At 40.0% G+C, this 12,198-nt stretch overlaps 1 protein-coding gene across 1 annotated transcript in view; it reads left to right on the forward strand.

The window, feature by feature from the left end:
• Positions 1–12,198, forward strand: part of TM9SF2 (transmembrane 9 superfamily member 2) — a 30,410-nt gene that overhangs the window by 1,869 nt on the left and 16,343 nt on the right. The window contains 4 exon segments of the mRNA XM_039560918.1: positions 3,044–3,111; positions 4,182–4,275; positions 4,983–5,110; positions 11,103–11,232. Coding sequence (XP_039416852.1) covers positions 3,044–3,111; positions 4,182–4,275; positions 4,983–5,110; positions 11,103–11,232 — 420 coding nt within the window.

Raw genomic sequence — 12,198 nt, forward strand, 5'->3', positions numbered from 1 at the left:
TTTTAAGTCAGGTGGACCATGTAGCCTACTATCTTTTGTAACCAGCCTGAGACACTTACTTATGGAGTGATCTTTCTCAGATGTCTCTGAATTTTTATTACTCATGTAACATGTTCAAAATGTTTGTCTTCTCCTGAGAATTTATCATTTAATAAATGTGAAGTGAGGTACTTGGGTAATGTAAATGTACCACTAGCAGGCAGCTGAATACCTCAACAGCTGTAGTATTGCAGAAATTCTTTCTGAAATTATCCACCTCTTATCAATTTACATATTAGACATAGGCATATGGAGAAGTCTAAAGCACTCTTCACATGTAATTCTCTCCATCAAGTGAAGGTACTCTGGTCCCTGGTAAGGAGAAACAATATGTGATCGGATTATTGCTGTACCATATTTATGTAAGCAGATAAAATTAAGCTTTCTTGGACAGCCTTCATTTTTTACATTTCTCGCAGATTTCTTGCAATTATCACTGTTAATTGCAATGTCAGTAATAGTGAATTTTCCTCTGCCTGAGGATTTAGATCCACATGCCAGATCTCTAAATGTACTGTTTGTCTGTTACGATCCCTGCAGATCTCCTGTCCTCTATTGGTGAGATGGGATGAGATGTTTTTAACAGGGCATGTAACTAAGAGCAGTGAGACTCATGGCTTTCCCCCTTTCTCCAAGTTGCCTGCTAATCTGCTTGGACAAACTCAGTTTGGCTGCTTCTTTTGGTTTTGGTTGGAATACCGTCAGAAATGGAATGGCATCTGTGCTGACTTAACCAGCAGTTCTTGCCGGAAGATTAAGAATCCTTACTCAGTTTTAAAAAATACTGCTCACTCCAAAAAGGATTTGGTGTTGTATGGGAAATTGTTTCTCAAATATGCTGTTCTGTAGTAATGCATATTAATCTTAGGAAAATTTGGAGGATTCACATAAATCTCCTCCAATGAAAAGTAGCTAATTTAAGGCCATGGTTCTGTGACCAGCTGAGGCAGTCTAACTCCCTGCTGCTGGGAGCAAGAGATTTTGTTCCTGTCTTCCCCCGGGCGGTGTATTCCTGTCATTTGCATTGACCCAGCTGTGTTACTTGGTTTTTTGAGCTTAACATGGCAGGAAACTATCCAACTTTTTGCCACTCTAGTTTCTTGCTGTGTTAGGGAGTTGAAGTGGCTTACAGAATTACGGCAAGTGTGCCCTACCCAGAGGTGAGCAGCAGGTCTGTGTGGCTTAGGGCAGGGGAAGGACGAGCCTCAAGGTGTGTCTTCACTTAGTGGGTCATGCTAACAGCTCACAGAGCTTCCTACATCTCCCGGAACTGCATCCTGACTTGCACGTGGACAGCTAAAGTCTATCAGTGAAACACAGTACCCAGCTGAAGTATCTGAGCTACAGATACATGTGGATATTTCCATCTTTTCTTTTCCTCCAGAATTTCTTGGTTTGGCCAAACTTGAGTGAATTTTCATAGGGAGGAAATGCTCTTCTGTTGGTAAGAAAATAGATGGCTTGCTGTTGAAAGGGAGAGGGTTTGTTCTTGAGGGCATTCACCTTCGTTTTGCTCTTCAGCTCTTGTCTGATTACACAGTAAGATAGCTCAATTTGTGTTGTGGTTTAACCCCAGCTGGCAACTAAGAGCCACACAGCTGCTCACTCCCTGCTGACCCCAGTGAGATGGTGAGGAGAATTGAGGGGGGAAAAGTAACTTGTGTGTTGAAATAAGAACAGTTTAATTGAAACAAAAAAATATACTCATACTACTAATGATAGTAACAATAATAAAAATAATTTTAATTGGGGGGGGGGGAATAAAACTCAGGCAAAGCAAGTTGCACACTACAATTGCTCACCACCCACTGGTGGATGCCCAGTCCGTCCCTGAGCAGTGATCATCCCCTTCCAGCCAGCTCTCCTAGTTTATATACTGAGTGTGGCATTCCATGGTATGGAATGGCCCTTTGGCCAGTTCAGGTCCGCTTCTCCTGGCCATGCTCCTTCCCAGCTTCTTGTGCACCTTCTCACTGGCAGAGCATGGGAAACTGAAAAGTCCTTGACTGAGGATAAGCACTACCTAGGCACAACTTAAAGCTTCAGTGTATTTTCACATTATTCTCTCATTGAATCCAAAACACAGCACTGTACCAGCTACTAAGAAGAAAATTCTATCACAGCTGAAGTGAGGACAGCTTGCTATGGTACTAAGAACTGCTCTTTAAAGTTTCTTTGGATAAATCTTTTGCTGTTTAAGCCCATTGAATTGTTTTGCTGTGCAAGCAGATAACTGCCAGAAGCAGCGTAAGGCAAACACTTGAAATTTATTGGAACTGCAAGACTAGAATAAGGGAAAGGATTTTGAGATTAAGAGGGAAGAGTGAGAGACCTCTCCTTTTCCATAGCGGCAGGCTAGCCCATCTGTGTATATAGAACAAATGTATACAGACCAAACTAGTCTGAAACCACAGTAGACTGAATTTCAAGAGTTGGTAGAGTTACTGAAAAACTTTATAGGAAGGTAAATGTTGGTGTCCTTGCCTCCTCTTTGGAAGGAGATTCTGTTCAAACTTAAAATGGTGTATCAGTCTGAATACTTTGTCTAAATTCTCATAGTTCAGTTTTTAGTTACTATACAGTTTAAATTATGGACCATTTTAATTACAGGGAGAAGTACTGGTCTCATCTGCACTTTTCTTCCTGTTCTTTTCAGACTTTTATTACACTAAAGTTGTGGTGATGACTAATATGGCTCTAACTTGGTACATGGCAACTGTGCTAAGGATATTATTTTTGTGCATGATTTCCTGCTATGTTGTAATTGGAATGGTTATGTTAGCCTTTGAGTGTTTTTGTCATGTGGTCACTGCTTTTGTGATGGTTAGACAGTGCTTTACTTACGCTCCCAGCGGATACAGTTCATTACACATCAAGATGTACAATTGCACAAATCTTACCTTTTCAGCTTTCCTTAGCCTTATTCAAACAAATCTATTTTTATATATCCATGAGAATTGAAGAAGTACTTAAATATAACTGCTGATTATCTCTGCTCTTTCAGTCTGGAATTGAGCTGTTTGTGAACAGGCTTGACTCAGTAGAATCTGTCCTTCCCTACGAATACACTGCGTAAGTATATTATACTGTTTGTGCCATTTTAATTGTCAGTTTTTCCAAAAAGATGGATTTAATTTACCTAAAAGTATTATCTACATCTTGTTACAGCAGTGTGCCACTGAGGCATGTCTATTTATTTTTTTAACATAAGTTTACAAATACAGAATTTTCAATGAGCAGATGGATGCCTACATTGCTTCCTTTGTCTCAGTTGTCTTTGCTCATACTTTAGTGCATGGATTTATAGGCCCTTGTGGAGGCTGAATCACTGTTGTAGTGTAACTTAAGGTTAAAATATGTGTGTATATATATGATACTTTACTGCATTAGTTGTCACTGTAGATCAAAGTATTACTGCTGTCTTTAGTAGCCTATGCCAGATGAGTTAAAGTGGTAATGAGGTGCGAACATCACATCATTTATCTTAATGAGGTGTTAAATGTTTTCTTTGTACACATCATAGGAGTGCACAAAATGTATCAGTGCCTGGTACAACTATGTAAAGTTTTTGCTATAAAGATTTTTGACTGTTAATATTGAAGAGCTTAAGCACCAGTTATGTCTACACTTTAAAGAACACAAATGTGATATATTTAAAAATAGACTGGGAAAACGTGGAGGATGTGCTATTAAATGTGTTGGTGAATAAAACTGTGATAACCTGTTTAATAGCGTGTGTTGTAAGGCAGCTGTCTCTATCTGTATTTTATTTTAGTTTAGTTTAATTTTCCCCAAATTCAAGAATCTGCCTGCATACTTTTTTCTCAGAGTCATTATTAAACTCTAGATGAAGATTTAATTCTTGTCTAAAATCCCTGTTCAAGTAGGAAATTTCTAATTACTCAAAGAAACTTACGCTACAGTGTTCTGAAGTAGCTGATTAAGAGATTTGATTGTTGGTTCTGTTTGGTTTATTTTCAAACTGGGATAGTGATTTTCACACCTCACAGGTTAAATGAAGAAACTGTTGTCTACAGGAGAAGCTGTGTAGTTCCTTTACTTATGATGAACGTGTTGATTTGGGAACATTATTTGCAGCTGAGAATATTTTATTCTTTTTTTTTATTTTGTCTCTAATTCAGGTTTGATTTTTGTCAAGCAGAAGGAAAGAAGCGTCCATCTGAAAACCTTGGCCAAGTCTTATTTGGAGAGAGGATAGAACCATCTCCTTACAGGGTTTGTTCTCTGACGGGATGTTTTGTAATGTGTGCTTTCAAATGTAACCAAAGGAGATTAGAATCTTGAAGATGATTTTCACAAGGGCTTTATCTGAGAGAGCTTCGGCATCTGAAATTCCACACAATGGAAATCTGTCCATTTAACCTAGCTGTAACTGTGTGCTTTGCATTGTGGAGTTGTAGCCTGAAATGCTGTGCAGGTTGTCTTCCCTCTTTGGGATGTGACAAAACCTGATTATTGCTGCTCAGCACTCTTGTTTCTTGGAACCAGATCTGAAAGTATTGCAGCTGTAAAATGGAAGAATTATAAATAGTGTTAGCTAGCTGGTCTTTTCTGGTGACTGAAGCTCTCACATTCTCTTCTACTGAGGTAGTAGGAGAGAAAGTTACCAATTGAAGCTGCCTGTGACAGCATGGCTGCCGTGAGGTCAAATGACTTATCTGGTAAATCATGGCAGAAAACGTGTTTTATTCAGTAACAAAGAGCTCTTGCTGTAGGGCTCCTACTGTGAGCACAGGAGGGGTTTATAGCACACACCAATATAAAAACCTTCTCTGGAGGGTTAATGTACCTAGCCTCTGTAATTTGTTAGGTGTTTTCAGTATAATAGTATAGGCAATGAAATGCATAGGAGAAATTGTTAAATACGGATACAAGACAGTCTGTTAAAACCTTTTTGCTCATGAGTCTTTCATTTTTCTTAGTTCACATTCAACAAGAAGGAGACATGTAAGTCTGTTTGTACAAAAACATATGATACCACAAAGCCAGAAGATAAACAGAAATTAGACTTTTTGAAAAAAAGTATGCTACTGAATTATCAACATCACTGGTAAGTTGGTATCAAAATTCATAGATTGGTTAGTGTACTACATTGGTGATAATTTAGTTTATAATTTCGTATTTGCAAGTTAATACAGATGGAACACTAGATAGAGGCACTTAATGTATTCCCCTTCTGTTTTTGCAGAAAATGTTATATTGTTTGTTGTCTTCATAAAAAAATTTCCTTCACTAAAAGGATAAGCACTAGGAGCAATGGAAATTAGTCTGTTTTTGAACACCAAGCTTTGTGCTTACTGTAAAATACTGCTGCTTCTTTTCACCTGTAAATGGAGAAATTAGTCCTGCCTTAGCTTGCGAAAAGTCTTACAGGACCTTTATTCTGTTGCTATGATGTCTTTGTTTTCCTTGAGAGCCCTTGCAGTCACCTTTAAATGCTGTGTCCAGGAGACAGGATCAACAGTTCTGAAAGAGTTTTATGCAATGTTTGTTTCTCTTCTATGGATATGGAAGGGAAAGGTGGCCAATGGAAACTATGAAATAATTTTGGGGAACGCATAGACGCTTGGTCCTTCCCTATTCTCTGAGCCTCCCTGTAACCATCTGATTGACCTTGAAGCATGCTGGGGCTCTGTTTCAGCTTGGACATGGAATCCTCCTCTGATGGGCATTAAGGGTGGCAAGGGTCAGTGTGTGTGCTGAATCCCAGGCAGGTTTTCAGTTTCCCAACACTACACCCACATCCGGGAGCTGTGAATCGTTTATCAGCAGGCTCGGTCTTGACACTGGAAATACCCAGCCACGTTATTAGTGTTTATTTAGTGCTTGATGTGTTGGTATGCTCTGCCAACAGCAGCTTCCAGGTGCGAGAGTAGAAGGAACAACTTGGGCATGAGTTCCTGAGGCAAGTCTTTGCAGGGAGTACGTGAGCATCATTAACTGGTGTCACTCAGAGGTATGCCCTAATTCCAAATGTGGGCCTCCTGCTTTATGGGAACAAACATTTCGGTCTTCATCTAGCTGTATTTAAACTTTTTGGGTATTTTAGTAAAAATGCACGTTGAATGTTGCCACGGTCATTAACTGTTCTTCTGTAATGTCATATTTCATTCCTTCAGTTTTGAAACAGCTGGAAAGGCAACAAGTGCATTTCCTACTGCTCTCGGGAACTGCTATGGGATATCCCTTTGTGGGGATAAACAGTGGTTCACTGATGTAAATATTTCTGGGAATCTCTTGAAAATTAGTGTAATAGGAGCTTTATAGGTTATGTCAGAAAGGTTCACAGGCAATAGTCGTATGTTCAGGTAGGTGAACAAGGAAGTAATAAAGAAACTCTGAAAGGTACAGCTACTTTTGCAGGGATTTAAAGTGTATATGCCTAATGCTAAAATAAGTGGAGCTTCAAACATGCTGGATTTGATTATATTCCTCTAAAATACTGCATATGTTTGTAATATTTGCACCACTTTGAATTTCAGTGATGCATGTGAGTCTGGCATAAAGCTTCAGCTTTAAAAGATTGAGTATGTTTTGGTGTATGAATTAAAAATAGCTTCCCGAGGGTATGAGACTTGAAAGAAATTAATTTTTTTTAGGAAAGCCCATAATGTAAGCTGATAGAAACTGAAACAGAACTGTGTAAAACTAATCATACCAAAAGGTACTTCAGATTGGTTTGAGTTTTTTCCCCTGTAGATTAAATTGTTTAACAAATATACTTAGTGTATTCAAGTATACTTTTTTTTTAACCAGTATAGCTAACTTTATAAGACTGTTGAGATTTAAGTAAGATATAATTCTGGTTTTCAGTGTGAAAACTTCCCTTGAAATTTAGGTTATTTCTTAGTTATTTTAATGGCATTTCTACTATTTTTTTTTGCTCTGCCCACTGCCCTAGAACTTTAGAATCAGTGGCATGAAAAATCCCTGGTTATGTCCGTTAGTCCTCCTTAGCCACAGCTTCACAAAGTGGCAGTGGCTGGATTTTGTGATTAATGATGCGTGCTCCAGGAATATGGTGCAGAGGTATGTTGTACAGGGATCAACAAGGTAGCATAAGTGAGGATTCAGTAGAGGGTTATTATCCAGCTTCAGTTTATCATGAAATTCCTGGGGAACACAGATGGTGCAAAGTACTTTTAAGGTTTCAAAAGCCACTTAATAAGATTAGGAATTGACATACTGAATTGGACTCAACAGCTATACTGATATCTTGGCTGACAGTGTTCATCACCAGATGTTCTTGAGAGACGTATAAGAACACTGTTGAATAGCATATTTGCTCCACATGTATAATCTCTTCAAGTCATTTTAAATTTGAAGATTAACTGTGAAAAATGATTTGCTACTTAAACTATCAATTTGTTCCGGCATTGCTGCTTGAAGGCAGCTCAGTATGTCTTTGCTGCATAGATGCAAAGGAAAGCCTTTATCCAAACCAAGTTTACTTGCAATATGTTAATGTTGCCTTGTTTTGATTAGGAGATTAAAACTCTAACAAAAGTGAGCAATCTCTCTAGCATATGTTATGGAGATAAAATTTCAAATATACAAGCATAGAATTGTTTAGGTTGGAAAGGACCTCTAAGATCATTGAGCCCAACTGTGTGGTGGGTTGACCCTGGCTGGACACCAGGTGCCCACCAAGGCTGCTTTGTCACTTCCCTCCTCAAGTGGACGGGGAGGGAAAATGTGGCAAAAGGGTCAAGATAAGGGTAGGGAGAGATCACTCATCAACTACTGTCATGGGCAAAACAGATTCCTCAAACTGGGGAATTTAGTTTAATTTATTACCAGTCAAATCAGAGTAGGATAATGGGAAATAAACCCAAATGTTAGAACACCTTCTCCCCACCCCTTCCTTCTTTGCAGGCACAGCTTCACTCCCAGTTTTCACCACTTCCTCCCCCCAGTGGCACAGGGAATGGGGATTGTGGTCAGTTCATCACACAGTCTCTGCCACTCCTTTCTCCTCAGGGTCTGGACTCCCCACACTCTGCCCTTGCTCCAGTGTGGGGTTGCTCCCATGGGAGAGTTTTTCATGACTTTCCCCAATGCAAGTCCTTTCCATGGGCTGCAGTTCTTCATGAACTGCTCCAGTGTGGGTCACTTCCATGGGGTGCAGTTCTTCAAGAAGAGGCTGCACCAGCATGGGTCTCCCATGGGTTCACAAATCCTGGCAAACCTGCTGCAGAGTGGGCTCATCTTTCCATGGAGCCACATGTCCTGCCAGGAGCCTGCTCCAGTGTGAGCTTCCCATGGCATCACAGCCTCCTTCAGGGCACATCCATCTGCTCTGGTGTGGGGTCCTCCATGGGCTGCAAGTGGGTATGTGCTGCCCTGTGGTTCTCCGTGAGCTGCAAGGGGACAGCCTGACTCACCGTGGTCTGCACCATGTGCTCTGCTCCTGTGCCTGGAGCACCTCTTCCCTCTTCATCTCCACTGGCCTTGGTGTCTGCAGAGTTGTACATATTCCCACTCGTCTCTCCCACTGCAGCTGCTGTTGTAAAGGGTTTTTTGTCCTTTTCCTAAGTCTGTTTCTCAGAGGTGCTGCCTCTGGTCACTTATGGGCTTGGCCTTGGCCGGCAGGGAGTCTGTTGGAGCCAGCTGGCTCTCGCTCTCTTGGATGTGGGGGAAGCTTCTGGCAGTTCTTACAAAAACCTCTACAGTCCCCTGCCAACCTAAACCTTGCCACACAAACCAAATACAAACATCAACCTAACACTGCCAATTCCACCACTAAACCATGTCCCTAAATGCCATATCTAGTCTTTTACATACCTCTGCGGTTGATGATTCCATCACTTCCCTGCACAGCCTGTTCCAATGCCTGACCACCCTTTCAATGAAGAAGTTTTTCTAATATCCAACCTGAACCTGCCTTGGCACAGCTTTAGGCCATCCTCTCTTCCTATTGCTAGTTGCCTGGGAAAAGTGACTGACCTCCACCTTGAACATCTGTCACACATTTGTAGAGAGCAATAAGGTCTCTCCTGAGCCTCCTTTTCTCCAGACTAAACAACCCCAGCTCCCTCAGCCACTCATCATAATACCCTTCCCCAGTTCTGTTGCCTTTCTCTGGACAACCTCCAGCACTTCAGTGTCTTTCTAGTGGTGAGTGGCCCAGAACTGGACACTGGATTTGAGATGTGGCCTTGCCAGTGCTGAGTACAGGGGGACAATCATTGCCCTGGTCCTGCTGGCCCCAGTACTGCTGATACAGGCCAGGATGACACTGACCTTCTTGGCTGCTTGGGTTCACTGCTGGCTCATGTGCAATGGCTCTGGAACAGCACCCCCAGGACCTTTTCTGCCAGGTAGTTTTCCAGCCACTCTTGCCCCAGCCTGTAGTGCTACATGGGGCTGTTGTGACCCACGCACAGAACCCAGCACTTGGCCTTGTTGAACCTCATGCCATTGGCCTCATAGAATATGATCCAAAGTAATGAATCTAAATCTGGTATAGCTCCTAATTTGCAACTTCATTGTACCCTGTAGTAGGATGGAAAGGGAGTAGGAATTGGTTGCTGCTGCTGCTGCTACTTGCAACTGCAATAGTCTTTGGAATCTCTTGAAAACCTGGAAACTCTTGTTTTTGTAGGGCCTATCTTCACCCTTTCTATTGTATCGATATAAACCAATACTGTATCTTATTTCTGCTGGGTAGCTACTGGTAGGGATTGTGCAGATCTCTCCATGTTGTGTGGATAAAGGCAGCATGTACCACTGTTTTTAACCACTGTCTGTTAATGTGCTTTAAAAACTAGTGGTAATTTAGAGGCTGTTCCAACATGCAATAGATAAACAGTGCTTTGTTTTTGTTGTCCGAAGTTATAATTCCTATGTTTAATTAAGTGTTTCAAAGTATCTATAAGACACTTAAGTGTAAAGATATTCAGTAGCTTGGTAAATTGGACAAAAAAATCTGTTGCATTAACTTTCAGTGGGATGTCCTTTTTTTGGTTTAGCAATGCACAAAAAGTGGCAGTTGTTCGATGTCTTCATGTATGAAGTTTATTAATATACCATTGAAAGTATACCTTGGGCAATTAATGCTGGCAGATACTGAATTTTAAGTCTTCTTTACATGACATATTTTGGGGACTTATCTTTCAGCTAGTTAAAACACTTCATAAAACATAAAGAAATTGGTTTATGGTCTTCTAGTAGTTCCTTTTATGAAGGGGCAGGATCCTATGTTAGTTACCTTTCTCTTATGTTTAAAAGTATGGTTTTGGTTTTGACATTTGTGCTGTTAGTTGCATGTTAGATACAGTTTGTATCTTAGTGTCCTATGACTTTCTGCAACTCATCATGGGAGTGTGCAGTTCCACAAATTTGTTATTGAAAGTGACCTATAAACCCCCTGGTTTTAGGTAATATGAATGTAAATATTGTGAGGTAATAATATAAAAGCAGCAGGTTTGAAAGTTATTATTTCCCCAGTTGTTTGGTGGCTTACAATTTTTTGGTAATGCAAATCATCTAATCAAAGTGTTGCATACTCTTTGGTAGCTATAAATGAGGTTAATGATCAGGAATTCACTTAAATAGCAAAAAAAAAAAGTTTAAAGAGTGCCATGAAAAATGTCTTTTGCAATGGAAGAGCAGTGAGGAAGCTGGAGAATGAATAATATGTGATGTAGGCATTTTTGGTTTTAATTTTGTGTTTTGTCTTGAACTTGTCAGTTTTAGGTGGTTTAGCAAATTTGATGCTTTTGGCCATTTTTTAAAGACAAAATAATGAAAAGTTAAATTGTTACGACTTTGGACTGGGCGAGTTTTCTGCTTTGGGCTGTTTTTGTAAGGGGTCTTCATGAAACAGTGCACTGAATGGAATGGTGTTGGTTGAAGAGCTACATGCTTGTAACTCGTTTGGAACTTGGATTGGCAATCAGTGCAATTCCATGGGTAGTATTATCTTTGTAGTTAATATTCCAGTAATGAATGTAGCAAAGTTAGATTAATGTTAATCTGGTTTTGTTTCCATTACACTGTGTATTTTGAAAAATTGTGAAGTGTCACTATGCCATTTACAGGATTGTGGACAACATGCCTGTGACGTGGTGTTATGATGTGGAAGATGGCCAGAGGTTCTGCAATCCTGGTTTTCCTATTGGCTGTTATATTACAGAAGATGGCCGTCCAAAAGATGCCTGTGTTATTAATGTATGTTTATGCAATTATATATTTTTAAATATTCCCTTTCTACCAATTTAGAGACTAGCATTTCTCCTGTGTCAGGTTTCTATGGTGAGTCCTTGCTATTTTAAGAACCCATGTTGCATAAAAATAGGCAAGTGTTTTGGTCTGTGCAAGTACCTCAGCTGGAAAGCCTGATCTAAGCCTAAAAACCTTGTCTCTTACGCTGCATAATACAGAAGGGCTCTAAAAGATCAAGGGATGAACGTGCACGGCATTTAGTGCATGTGGAGTCTAACAGTGAAGGAAAGCGTGTCATCCTTCGTTGCCTAAGAAATTGAAACATTTGAAGGCTTGAACTTTACATTTTTGTGGGATAGAAGTGTTTTCATGGAAGCCGGTTTGCGTAGGTGTGTTTGTACCTCTGCGTACTTTTCAAAGGTTTGCTTTCCCTAAAACTGGGAGCTGATGGAAGAAGACATAAGATTTCTGCATGAGCAAAGATTCTCTTGTGATAGACAGATGATATCGTGGTGGAGGTCCAGATAAGTGCACTGAAAGCATTATGGAGATAAGAATACAACAGAAAGTCCAGGAAGTCTTTAGACTACCACAGACCTCTTCCATGGCAAGGTCACTGAGAACTTGGAATAGGTTTTTGGTTTTTTTCAAAATGGTTGGTTTTACTGGATAGAGTTTACCAAAGACAACAGTTTCTGTTGTTGTCAATTTTGTTTAATTGCCTCCATAATGAGTTGGTTTCAGGGACTCCATATGAAAAGATGCATTTATGATCAAACATATAATCTGGCAATATTACTTTAATATTATTTTCGTACTTGCTTTTAATAAAAGGAAAATAACCTTTGAAGGAGTAACTAATGTACTGTAGAAGAACATTTCATTTATGTAACTGTTCTTATAATTGGGGTGATCTATAGGAGGGGTGGGGATAGAACCCTTAAGAGATGCTAACTGAACTTCAGTAGATAG

This window comes from Corvus cornix, chromosome 1, assembly GCF_000738735.6.
Source record: "Corvus cornix cornix isolate S_Up_H32 chromosome 1, ASM73873v5, whole genome shotgun sequence".
Taxonomy (NCBI): domain Eukaryota; kingdom Metazoa; phylum Chordata; class Aves; order Passeriformes; family Corvidae; genus Corvus; species Corvus cornix.